This window comes from Rhynchophorus ferrugineus, unplaced genomic scaffold (assembly GCF_030347505.1).
Source record: "Rhynchophorus ferrugineus isolate W39M unplaced genomic scaffold, kcgeb_rfMv2 rfM8, whole genome shotgun sequence".
Classification (NCBI taxonomy): domain Eukaryota; kingdom Metazoa; phylum Arthropoda; class Insecta; order Coleoptera; family Curculionidae; genus Rhynchophorus; species Rhynchophorus ferrugineus.
Window position 1 is genome coordinate 21678407 of NW_027472587.1, and position 14252 is coordinate 21692658.

Genomic DNA, 14252 nt, shown 5'->3' on the forward strand with positions numbered 1-14252 from the left:
TATACATGTAGAATTGCTCCATAATTTAGATTTTTTAACAATTCTGCGGATATTTTGCTGTCACACCTCAAACTGTTCTTTAGATAAAGCATTGGTCCCAGTATACTTCCTTGTGGTACACCTGCTTTAGCTTCTTTTATTGTAGAGTAAGTTTCTTCTTGTTTGACTCTAAACATTCTGGTTGTAATGTACGATTTTAATAGTTCGGTGTGTTGTTTTGGTAGCATTTTCTGTAGTTTATGAACAAGGCCTTCATGCCAAACCTTATCAAGGGCTTGTGTTACATCTAAGAATATAGCTGAGCATACTCTTTGACTTTCGCAGGCTTTTTCAATAACATCTGTTATTCTGTGGACCTGGTCAATTGTTGAGTGTTTGTTAATAAACCCAAACTAGTGTGTTGGTATTAGGTTTTTTCTCTCTATGATCGGTTTTATTTTTTTCAACAGGAGTTTTTCAAAAACCTTAGATATTACTGGATGCAGTGCATTAGGATTTCGTCTTTGAATGAAAGTAATCCATTGGTTGAATTACTTTCTCAATGATGAATAAAATATGCAATAAATAATACAAATATGTAGATGTTAGATGTAATTTGGTAAGCATATTACGATATAACTAACTTTCTTGATAGTGATAATGATAATAAAATCTAGTAAAATACAGATGAGTGCTTTGCCACGCAACTATACACAGAAAGAACTTAGATCTTTCAGTAAACGAACCTAACACAAATTCCCCGCTATCATAGCGCCCCTAACAATAAAACTGCCTCAACACAAAGACCCAACTAACAGATTCACGAGCAATTTCATTTAGCGAAATATGCGACGCGCGTCCCGCTCTTCCCCTAACCTGGATAAAGATTATTTCCCGTAGGGAAACGGACAAAAATATCACTGCAAACGCCGGCAGTAAATATTCGGCAAATATTTTCACTATGACCGGAAATATTTCGCCTCTGACTCGATTTAAATCCACCCCGACGCCGGCCCGCGCTAGCTCGCGCCGTTCTCTAACCCCCCGCACCCCGATGTTTACCCATTGCCGCCCCCGCAGCCGAATAGCTGCGCCTTTTGTACGACGTAATGCGATTTTATTAGATATCTTTCGGCGATATATCTCGGCCGGGAAATGTCCGGGTCCGCTTTACTTTGTTTTCGCGTGAGCTGGCCAAGAAATCGGGTCCGTTTAGTAGAAGAACGATAAATAAAGCCGCTCCGCTGGCTTCCGGAGATAATGGAGCTCGGAGGGAACGATGGTGGATTGGTGGACTGTTGAGGATCAGTCAAACTTATCCGGAATACAGAAAAAATACTACGTCTGTTTTTTTATTGGTGGTAGATTCTTAGGCGGTTTATTGTACCGTGTACTATTTATTATAAGTGGTATAGCGAACTAGAGCCTTGGATTCTAATCAGATTCATCCAAATGTTATAACCAGTTCATAAGTTTGAGAATTATATAACAGGTTAATTGAAAATATCTCGGCTTGGCACATAGATGGCGCTACTAGAATTAAATCCATATGTTTTTTAGTTAGCCCTAACCCTCAAAAGATGCGTGTATAAATTTGAAAGCTATCGGATCATTAGTTAGTGAATTATAGCATTTTGAGTGAAGCAACTTTTGTTATTGTGAAAAAATGGATAAAAAGAATTCCGCGTGTTGATAAAATATTGCTCTTTGAGGGGAAAAATACAGTTGAAGCAAAAACTTGGCTTGATGCGGAGTTTCCGGACACTGCCCCAGGAAAATCAACCATCAAGGACTGGTATACTAAGTTTAGACGTGGTGAAATGAGCACCGAAGACGGTAAACGCATCGGAAGTCCAAAAGGGATTGTTACCGACGAAAACATTTTAAAAATCTACATAATGATTCTGAATGGCACTCTAAAGATATGAACTGAACATATACATCATATGATTCACGAATATTTAGGAATTGGAAAGCTCTGTGGAATGTAGGTCATGGGCGAGTTCACCTTTGACCAAATACAACGAGTTAATAAATCGGAACAGTGTTTGAAGATGATCAAACGTAATAAACCCGAGTTTTTGCGTCGATTTGTGAGAATAGATGAAACGTGCCTCCATATTTTCACTCCGAAGTCCAATCGACAGTCATCCGAATGGACTGCACACGATGAACCCACTCCAAAGCGTGGGAAAACGCAATAGTCGACTGGCAAGGTTATGACGTCTGTATTTTGGGATGCGCATGGAATAATTTTCATTGACTACCTTGAAAAAGGAAGAACTATCAACAACGACTATTATATAGCATTACTGAACCGTTTGAAGGACGAAATCGCCGCAAAATGGCCGCATTTAAAGAAGAAGAACGTGCTGCTTCACCAAGACAATTGCACCGTGTCACAAGTCAGTGGAAACGATTGCAAAAATCCAAGAATTGGGCTTCGAATTGCTTCCTTATCCACCGTATCCTCCAAATCTGGTCCCTAGCGACTATTGTCTGTTCTCAGATCTGAAAAGAATGCCCGCTGGGAAGAAATTTTAGTCGAATGAAGAGGTGATCGACAAAACTCTGGCCTATTTTGAAGCAAAGGGCAAATCGTACTACAAAAAATGGTAACGAAAAGTTGGTGGGTCGCTATAATCAGTGTATCATCCTTGACGGGAATTATGTTGAATAAAAAAACTAATTTGGCCAAAAAAATTGGTTAAATTTGAAATTTCATATGAAATGAAATGTAATTTATAGTTTTCATAAGATGTGACTTGAACTGAAATCCAATTATTTTTTGAAAATACATTTTGAACTACATAGCTTGAACCCTACTGTGTGTATAAAACTTTCGTTAACATGTGATTAGTTGAACCGAAATAACAGCAAACAAAATTTAAAATATGTGATAAATACTAAAAAATAAATCAATAATAAAATAATATAAATAAATATATTATATAAACCAATTTTTGTACTTCGCAGATAAAGGTAAAAGTGTCAAAATATATGTATTGTGAGGCGAAAATAAAAACGAAAAACCATGTTGAATTAAATTGCTTTGATATAACAAACAAAAATCTACAGATTTTTCGAAATTCATATTTAAATTAGAAATTAAAAATTATATAAAAATTCTTCTACTACCATTCCATCTAGCGGAAAATTCCTCATAACCACAGTAATTTTCATTACCTATAGTTATTTGAACAGAAATTGCAACAGAAATCGTAAAAATGGCAAAAATCGCAAATTCTCTTTTTGCTCTCCTTTCTTTCTTTTTTTACCTCCCATATTAAGGTAAAATTCTCAGAATATATGTCTTTTAGCGCGAGAAAAACGAAAATGCATGTAAAATTGCTCCAGAATTAATATATTTTTTAAATATATCATAAAAAATCGATATTGACTGATTTCTTGAAAATGCACTTTTCATTTTTTAACATAAAAACTAAAAGTTGTATAAAAACTATGGTACCACTAATCAATTTAGAATAAAATTCTTTATAATCGTTGTAATTTTCGTTACCGTATTATTATTTGAACAAAAATGACAGCCAAAAACTTGAAAATGACAAAAAAATTACAAACTTTTACGAGTTTATTAAAATTAAATGAAAAAAGGGTCAAAATATTTTATCGTTCAGATAAAGAAGCCTCAAAATATATGAATTTTGGACCGATAGAAATAAAAATCCATGTTAAATTGCTTTAAAATGTATACTTTTTAAGATACGTGATGCGAGTAGGAACAGAAATCCCTTTATTTTACAGTAGTGCACTTTTTGTTGTATTGTATCACCATTCGATTCAGCTTAATATAAATTGTTTATAATTCTCGTAATTTTTATTAAACTGTGATTGTTTGGACGAAAATGTCAACAAAAAATTTGAAAATTTTAAAAATTGAACATTTCCATCCCTTGTAGTACAAAATAAAGATCAAAAAGGTCAATAAATATATCCACTCTAAGGTTAAAAAACGAGAATTAATGATAAGTCGCTCAGAATTTTTAATTTTCAATATATGTGATATATTTATGTTATTATCTATATAGAAATCCATTCATTTTTTAGAATACGCTGTTCGTTGTTTCGTCAAAACAAACATTCGCTTTATTCTTTCTTTATAAACTTTTCAAATCTTTATAAAATTTCAATAAAGTCACTTTGTTTATTATTCAAAATATCGAAAAATGACCTGGTGGTAATCGGAGTCATCGATATACATATCCACTTTTGGAATTGGGGACAGGCCTACTCGGTGTTAACATATTTGAACAACCACTGATGTAACGTACAATGAAACACCCAATGCACATCACAGATGTGGTTGAACATACCGGCTTTTGCGGCTTGTAAAAATGTAAAATTTGTTTTAAACTCGAGCAGATTTCTTGTTCTCATTTTATCCTAATTAAAAAGAAATAGAATATTGTCTGATGCGTCACAACATGTAACAGAATCGGAGTATAGAAATCGATCTGGGTTGATATTGGTGAGTCATGTTGCCAAATGTCTGCAAAATTCTTGAAAACATACGTTAGTGTATAACTATAAGGTAAGGTTGATGCGATAATATTGCGACTCTCTCAAGCTCTGATTGTGCCTAACCAGACTCCACTGAGATTTTTCTCCATCTAATAGGAAATACAAATATCACCCTTCAAGAACGATTTGGCACAATGACGAATGTTCCGAAGCCGACTCCCATTTCTCTAGCCCCTAAGTTTTTAGCATTAAAATCTAACCGACCACAGAACGATTTAATCAAATTAGATTCCCGAACAGACGCCAATCCGATCACGCGGCGTTACGGGGGAGATATGGATCCGGTTCGATTAGGGCGACATCTTCATTAAACCGGGATCCGATCGTCGTTTTACACCGTTAAATCGGTCCCATCCGTCGCCCATCAATCGCCGTTCTTTCGCGCGACGCGTCGCCGTTCTTCCAGCGGATTGCCGTTGACTCGGCCGAGTAATGGGCGCCGATAAGAGACAGATGCTCCGGTGGAGAGGCGAGCCGTTCGTCTTCTTTGTATAGGCCAATGCTGGCGGTGCAATTAGCATCTATTACCAGAGACGACTTTCAGACGAATAACGGACATTTATATCTTGGATTCATGAGAATCTATTTTTCATTAAGTAATACCATAGTTGAAGAAGCCATTGCGGGTTTGTTGGTGCTGAATTGCATGAAGAAATGGCTGGTAAACCTGGTGCGACAGTAAAAGGACCCCAGCGTACGTATTGATTGGCCGAAACTGCTCGTGAGCATTTATTCTGAACTAGATATATATTACGATATATATTATCCCAATATTAGATATTATGTACGGATTTATTGCTATTAAGTATGTTATCAAATTGACTATATTGCTTGACGACAGGATCCTCCAGAGCTCAGTCTATCTCTATAATATCATCATTATAGTATCAAGAATGTGTTTGACAGTAATTCTGGCTGGCTTCTGTCCTAACCTAAGTGAGGCTAGTCTGCTTTTGACGACAGGTATCTAGTTTGTATATATATTTTTAGTTTGTTTTCCTCTATCAGTATTAGTTAAGTTGGTCCAGCTTTTTAAAGGTAGAGGTAGGGGAAAGAGTCTAGATCTTTCCTCTACAAAGAGAGAGGTTGCTCGTGAGAGGCCACTTTTCTGCAAGGTAATCCGTACGCTAATTGCCCTCAATTGCCGTGGAAAAAGGAGGCTCTAAAAAGGGATGGACTTATGTTGTTCGGATGCTATATTCAGTTTCTCTAACATGGATGTTCCGAAAGAGTTGGCGAGAACAGATAAATTCAATGGGATTCATCTTGTTCGCGTTATCTAGTACAAACGCTAAGGTTCTATGAATGGTGTAGATTTCTCCAAATATGCAAGTATAAATTGCACCGATTAAGTCCTCTTTTCCTCGATCCATCTGTATACATAATTATCTCCTGGCTGTATTTCTATTTACAGATGCTGATGAAGAACTCTCTGTTATGTTTGTTGTCGTATCGGTCTTTTTGACGACTTGCTAAGGAAAAATTGATTTTGGATGATGGAAGAATCCATGGAGGGTTGTTGAATTTAGGTTTATATTAAGTTATTTGGAGCCGTTGTAAGATTTTTAAAAGTTTATGGTAGGAACTGCAATATTTTTCTCTAATCAGAGTATCAGATTGAATAGGAAGTAATATATTCAGTATTATGCTATAACATTCTCTTAGTATCCTAGTAACATTCTATATTCAATAATCTGTAATTCAGAGAACTGGCGAATCTGGTCAATACAGAATTATTTCTTTGAAATATCGCAGACGGGTTAGCTATTTGTTAGTATACTGATACAAAATTTATTCAAAAACCTGACTAATGTTAAATTGTAATAAATTTTAATGTGACAACTTCAAAACAAGTATCACTGTATCAAATAATGTAAAATTTAGTTAGTTATCTAATACTTTTTGATAAGAATACGTAAGGAATGGATACTACAATGTTTGGAGTATGCAAAATAAATACTACTAGAAGAAAAACATAAAATTACAGAACAAGAATCCAGACATATAAGGCACACTCAGAGCACATTAGTACAATGAAAAGAAAACAAATATTAAGGAAATACATAATTGAATATATCGATTCCCTTAGTTCGTTATTTAAATACACAGTTTTGTTCTGTTACTTTTATCTTCTTCTATGTTTTCAATACCACAGTTAATAGCTTTTGTTTATATTATTTAATATTATTTATTGAAGAGAATGTATATGTATATGTATATGTATATATATATATATATATATATATACACCGTGAATTTAGCAGAACATGGTTATTACTTACTGTATATGATAGATATACATTCATAAAACGACTGTGCGCGTTATAACGAACGAGAACGCTGAAAAACTATACCGTCAATCCTATTTACGTCTGTTTCTGTTCCAGGAAATCAATTACGACTCCCCCAGGGGCGGCGTGTCCGTCATAACGGAGAAGGGCGACATCACCGTGTCCTACCTGCTGATCCAGAAGGCCACGGAAAAGGACAGCGGTCGCTACACCTGTCATCCCTCGAACGCCAACCCCAAAACCGTTACCGTACACGTGCTCAGCGGTAAGAAAAACGTACCCCCGCCACCCTACCCTCCACCGCGCACACTAAATCATCGACGTGCCCCCCTCCGGAGATCTCTTCCGGGGGGTCGAATTTATTTATTGTTTTCGTTGTCGTCGGCGTTTTTTCGCCCCCACTTCGGTGTCTTTTGTTTTATTTGCGACGGGGACCGTGTATCATCCGATCGGTTCTCCGCTGAAGATTTAGTGTAATTGGCGCGCATCGATCTTGTTCTTCGATTTCGTTTTATTGACGGCGGGACTCGAGTGAGGTAAAAGGAAGGGATGGGGATTTGTGTCGTCCTGCGGTGACGAAAAAGGAGGCGATTCGAAATAATTGACGTCGAAATAAATAAGCAGATGAGTAGGTGTCATAAAACTGCGATAAAAAATAGATGATATACGTCTCCAGGGGATTTAGTAAGGTTCTGCGATATTGTTTTCTTTAGATTTATTGGTCCACGGACTGGACAAATGTGTTTTTTTGTCTCATGTAGTTTTATATTAAAATAACGGTAGCGTAATAAAATATTCAGGTATAAAATTCGAGTTTTTCATGTTGTTTACAAAACAATATGGCAAATAACGTACTTTGTCTTCAGATCTAACCTTCTCCTTACAAGATGTTCTAAGTTCACCACTTTCTCTGAGCCTGGATCTTCAAAATTACCTGGCTGCTTGAAAAATCAGTTTTATATAGCTGCAGAAGTAGCTGCTTACTAACCTCCTAAAATTAACTTAATAACTATTAGGTTTGAAGCTAATTATTTCATAATTATAAAAAAATCGTCTTAATATGACATTTGTTTGGAAAGCAATACAATGTCCAGTCAGATAAGTGATCATCCATTATTCATAATGTAAATCACACAATACAGTATAAAACTAATAGAGAAAAAAATACTACTCTGTAAACTTTTTGAGGATTGTTCTCACTCCAGCACTCTCCATAAATCTATTGGTTTACATAATATAATATATCCTATTATTCATGAAATATTTTTATAAACGGAACACGTAGATAATTTTTAAGAGTTAGCGGCAGGCCTGAAATTTCAAACACGCGAGGAAAGTTGTCTCCCAGAGCAAATTGATATCATTGCTAACAAAAATTCACTTAGTTTTTGAAAATACGCATCGTCGCATACGCAAAAAAACTGACGGTTGTATAGGAATCAATAAATGACCAGTGGAGATTCTTTATGAGTGTATGATTTTCATTAATTTTCGAATATTTCAATGAAAGCGAACTTGAAAATGGCAAAAAATATAAATATAAAGTATAGCTTCATGACTGAGTGCTATGGAAAATGTATCAATTTTTTTTACCACTCGAATAATAATAAAACCCTCAAAGTATATGTATACCGGGGTGAAAAAAAAACGGCGTGTAAATAGAAAATCATTAATTTTTTTTTAAATACACTTTCAATGTTTTTAATCTCTCGAATAACGTTAAAACTCTCATAATATATGTATTTTAGTGTGAAAGAAACGAAAATCCATGTTAAATTACCATAGAATTTATAGTTTCTAAAGTATGTGGCTTTAACAAAAATTCACTCTATTTTCAAAAATACATATTTTTTATGTAAGTTAAAAACTGAGGGTTGAATAAAAATTAGAATACTACCATTCGATTCGGCGTAAAATTCTTTACAATACCCGTCATTTTCATTAACCTGCAATTATTTGAATAGAAATTACAGTAAATAAATTGAAAATGACAAAAAATCGCAATTTTTCATGAAAACTCTCAATATATATATATATATATATATATATATATATATATATATATATATATATATATATATATATATATATATATATTGATGTGAAAGAAACGAATATCCATGTTAAATTACCATAGAATTCATCAAATCAGTCACAAAGCCCTTATTGATCATTGCTCTTTTATCAAATGGTGTTATCCATAATGAGCCATAATTTTAATCTAGCCAAATGATTATATCGTCTTCATATTGTTAATCATTAATGCGTCTGTAGCAGACAATTACGCCAAACAGCCAGAACTGATTAATAAAAACAGACGCCTGATAAAAAATCAGAGTGATACCGTTTGAGAAATGTTGGTGCAACAAACGTATAGTCCGGACTTTGGCCAGACTAAGTCCGCGAAGCTTATGAAAATCACTTGTAATAACATATGGATTAATTATCTCGACCAAACAAAAAAGACATCTGTTCACAGAGTTTTCACAAAATTTTTCGCTCGGAGACCCCAGAGGCTCTCCACAACTTCACAAAATTGCTCGATGAAGATGTTCTTAATGAAGCTTCATAGGATAGATGACTTTGATAAATATAAATAATAATTCCTGATATTTATATAACAGGAAGAAACAGGGCCGTGACTCCTTGTTGTAACTCGGAGCGAACGCGCATTTATTACCGCCCGAACTCATATTGAAATTCATCTTCGCCCGTGACTGGAATGACGACCGAGACCGAAGGAGAGAAGAAAAAAGCCGCCGAGTTACAGCCAGTCACAGCATTATGGATAGAAAAACGAGATCCATAAATATGTCGCCGTCGCTGTGTCTTATTTGTATTTCCGTCGAGTATCCGAGAGGCGGGGGCGAGAAGGTCGGAATAAAAACAATTTCGTTTCATATTTTATTCGTAATGAGGATAAATTATTATCGAGCGTGTGAGAGAGGAATTTCCGGCCGGGACGCCCTCGTTGTTCTTGGATTAAAAATTGTAATCGGTTTCCGGTTTTTGGTCCTGCCCGTCGGAGGTCTCTTGGCGCTTCATGTTTTATTCGCTCTCGAATGAATATTTATCGCAATTCGATGATGTAGAAGTCAGTTTTTCGACAAAACTGTCCTCGCAATGATTTATATATTTGTAAAACACAAAATAAGATAATTTTCAATCACAAACAAGAACAAAAGAGAGACAAAATACGAAATAAAGGGCACTTACGAAGGAAATAGGCGGTCGGGCGATAGGGAAAGCCGAAAAAAGAGAGAAAACAAGAGCAATTAATTTTACAATACCCCCTGCATTTTCTTATACTAAACATTTGCATAAAATGGACTTCAAAAAAATCTTTTTCACACATTATTTTAGCATCTATATCGTTTAATTAAATTATTTTAATCTATTCATATATTTAGGCATCATGAACATCAACAAATAAGGACCGATATGATTTGCCGTTGTAAAAATAAAACAATGATCTCCAATTACAAAAAAAAAATAGAACAAAAAAGACGAAAACGATAAATCACAGGCCACTGAAAGACGTTAAGACTTTAAGTTCTTAATACCGTTGGGAACTATCGACTGAAAACAGTCGATAGTCAGAAAACAGTCGATAGTCAGAAAACAGTAATACTCATATACTAAAATACAATCAACATACAATTTATAATTTTATTTTAAATGATCTAGAATTACTTTCATATTTCAATTTTCTGTGGATCTGTAAAATGAAATAGAATTTTTCTATGAAATGGAATAATATCCTACAAATGTTTGAACGTATTTTAATATGTTAATTGCAATTTTTAAATAACATACTATAATAAATATAGACAATACAATAGAACTTAAAAAAAACCCTAAAAACGAAGAGATGTACAATAACACATAAATACTAACTAAAAATTAAACATATACCTAATCATAGAAAAAACTAATCCATGACATAATTAAAAATGAAAGAATTTCTATAGAAAAATATCTGCTCTAAGAGGAAAATAATTTCAAAATAGCCATAGTATATTTTTAATAAAGATATTGCCATTATAATACTAACGTTTATACAGAAAAACTGTTTATATATTCCAGAATTTTTTATAAGTTTTTTTAAACAGAAATCTAGATCAAAATGTTATAAATAGTTATAATAATTAAAAATACTAAATTGAAAGCACTGACTAAAAAAATTAAGAGCAAGAGATCTGCAAAATAATCCTCGTCCTATAATGAAAATCGTTTTTCACAAAAAATACGGTAATGATGCCAGAGAAAGTTTGATGGAGACAATTTTCATAAATAGAGTGGACGTCGATATTATTTATTTTTTAATTAATTGGTTTTGGCCATGTATTTATGAAATATCTAACCAGATGCCTCCTTTTTGTTTTGTTATTGATCTAGATGTTATTACGATAATATTATTATGATCTAAGTAACAATGGGGTTTTTTTTTCTAGTATTTAGGAATGAGACATTTATTGTAATCATAGTATTATTATATATTTAAATTTGAAAACAGCTGAACAAAAATAGAGCCTAATGAATTAATAATTAGAAGATTTTGAATAAGGTTCAAGGACCCCAGGAATTATGAAGAGAAAAAAAAAAGAAGTGTGCGTCAAATACAACAAGTAAAGAAACAAGTGAACAGTATTAATATAAAAAACAAATGTATCTTGTCTCGTTAAAACGGATTCATTTTACTCGTCGTACTAACGTTTTGATATTTGTCCTTCTGTTGTTACTTTCCGTTGTTCTTTTCCTGTTGTTGTGGCAGTCCTGGGACCGGTTTTATCTCAGAAAAGAAAGAGCGGGGAGATGGGTGTACACTGTTGACACAGTTCCCCTCTTGTTGTGCCGACTAGATAAAATAGAAATATGGCCGGCCAGGGAATACGGAGGGACTCTATCGAGAAGTAGTTTAGCAAACTTGCCTCCGGGTTAGATTTATGTAGTCTTCATGACGTTTCGTCGCCACTATCTGCCCTTATTTTTATCCACTTAACTATACGGCCCGAATACGTGGACGTCCGCTTTTATTGTTTTATCGCACCGCGTCTAGTGTTTCGCTTGTTTTTATTTCAGTTACGCGTACTGTAACGTTCCGAAATTGTTTTTCAAAATCGATATTTTTTAATGTCGATAAAACAAGACTAGGTATTTTATCGCTGCCTCTGGAGATCGTCCGAGTGTTCGAGGACAGGAGGAGTTTGCGTCTGTATGTCGAAAAAAAGTTTACACGAAGACATATTGATCGAAATATCGGTGTTTTTTTTTATAAAAAATATCGAAATGTAGTTGAGACAATAGAATAGTTGTGTTTGCGAGTTTGAATACTTTAGTTGTGTGTGCTCTTCATCTGTCTTATTCTCCAGGCCTTGCTAAGTTTAACCATGGCCTGTGTGTGCAACACTTCACGTCTTATGGAGATACCAAAAAATGGATACTCTCAAAAGATATATCATTTTCGAAGTAACTTTATTACATTAATCAAAGATAAATAAGTTACGTTTTTATATTTCAATTACGATAAAACATTAATTCGGCCACTGTAAGATTGATGAGACATTTTTAGACGAAAAACTTGCTTCCACAAAACTTTTCTGAATCTCTCTAGAGGGTAAGGTCTACTGTATTTTTACATTTCCAAAGAATAACTAGCTTATGATCCTTTTCAATCCCATCAAACACAAGGAACTACCTTTCATAGTTTGTGAGGCTTTTTCACGGATCGATCAAGGTCTTTTTTCAAAAAAATTCCTGAATTTGCTATTTATTCAATTGAAACCCCAGCTTTCTGTGATATACAGTCCAATATAAATACTTCAAAAACTAATCTATGGTCAACATTTAACAGGTCCATTGAAAAGTCCCCGGCCTACCGTAGTAAGGCACATTTTTTTGGCCAAATTATTTTTTTTATTCAATATAATTCCTTTCAAGGGTGATTGATACACTGATTATAGCGACTATCCAACTTTTCGATACCATTTTTGTAGTACGATTTGTCCTTTGCTTCAAAATAGCTTCAGTTTCGGCGATCACTTCTTCATTCGACGAAAATTTCTTCCCAGCGAGTATTCTTTTGAGATCTGAGAACAGGAAATAGTCGTTGGGGGCCAAATCTGAAGAATACGGTGGATGAGGAAGCAATTCGAAGGCATTCATGGATTTTTGACACGGTGCATTGTCTTGGTGAAGCAGCACTTCCTTTTTCTTCAAATGCGGCTGTTTCTCGGCGATTTCGTCCCTTGAAGGTCCAATAACGCTATGTAATAGTCGCTGTTGATGGTCCTTCCTTTTTCAAGGTAGCCAATGAAAATTATTCCATGCGCATCCCAATATACATGCGCCATAAACTTGCCAGTCGACTGTTGCGCTTTCCCACGTCCCAGCCAGGGCGACAATGTTCGACTTCAACGTAGGAATCTTGAAACAGTGACATAAATATGACAACATAAATAACACTTAAATATTCTTCATCATAAACATCGCACAATTTCAATCAGATGGTGGAATTTTTCTCTACTATATTGAATATATTAAGACAAATTCACTCTTGAACTCACAATTTTAGTTCATTTATCAGGAAACATTTGTAAAAAAAGCTTCGCGCACACTGGTAATGGACTACATAAAAAATAAGGACCTCTCTGCGTCTGTTTCCCATATGTTTTTCGTAAAATCCGTCGACGTTCATTGCCCCTTTCAAGCCGAAGAGTGCGGATTTACCAAATCATAATTGGAATTATCTCAACTACCACCGCAGACACAAAAAAAGGAGAACGAGGAAGACCGAGACCGCTTCCGGGTCATTTTTCCGGCCGTGACACGAATACCCGGGCAATCATACAAATAAGACACGAGCGCGAACGAAAAAAACCGTTAAATTTATGGGCCCTTTTTATTTCCACTAGACCGCAGGGGCCCCGCTCCCCCTTTGCCGTCGTTCCGGCCGATTCCGGTCACGGACAAGAATGAATTTCAATTTTAGTTCTTCGCCGATAAATTGTCGGGCCGTTCCGAACTCACTTTCCGACATTGTCCGCTCGCGATTTGTTCTGAATAGTCTCCAGTACCCCCCTAACTCATTCCTAATTGCGTAGCACATCATGGTTTACTTTTTGTAATGTTTATTTTTATTAAAAATTAGTCCGGTGTCTTTGGGCCACTTAAAATTAAAAGAAAAATTGACGTCTTTATAACTTCACCTAAATTCACTTCAGAACAGTTCAGGGAAAGGATATTTAGAACAATTTTTGATACACTTTTCCCTTAAAATCATGTATTTCCTATTAAACTTTAGTGATGGATATATAGTCCAGATATAACTAAAAGAAGAATCGATATTTTCATAACCCAACCTAAATTAAATTGACTGAATGGATATTTTGAACTATATTTGATACTCTTCCATAAAATTGTATATTTCCTATTAATCAT

At 34.8% G+C, this 14252-nt stretch overlaps 2 protein-coding genes across 2 annotated transcripts in view; one reads left to right on the forward strand and one right to left on the reverse strand.

Annotated features, from left to right (window-relative positions):
• The window catches only part of Cpap1-e (cuticular protein analogous to peritrophins 1-E), a 290785-nt gene that overhangs the window by 181680 nt on the left and 94853 nt on the right, over nucleotides 1-14252 (reverse strand). The gene's annotated exons all lie outside the window — the stretch shown is intronic.
• LOC143201774 (protein amalgam) overlaps nucleotides 1-14252 on the forward strand; it is a 183093-nt gene that overhangs the window by 167770 nt on the left and 1071 nt on the right. Inside the window, exon 5 of the mRNA XM_076413027.1 lies at nucleotides 6909-7077. Within this exon, the coding sequence (XP_076269142.1) occupies nucleotides 6909-7077 (169 nt within the window). The remainder of the gene's footprint in view (nucleotides 1-6908; nucleotides 7078-14252) is intronic.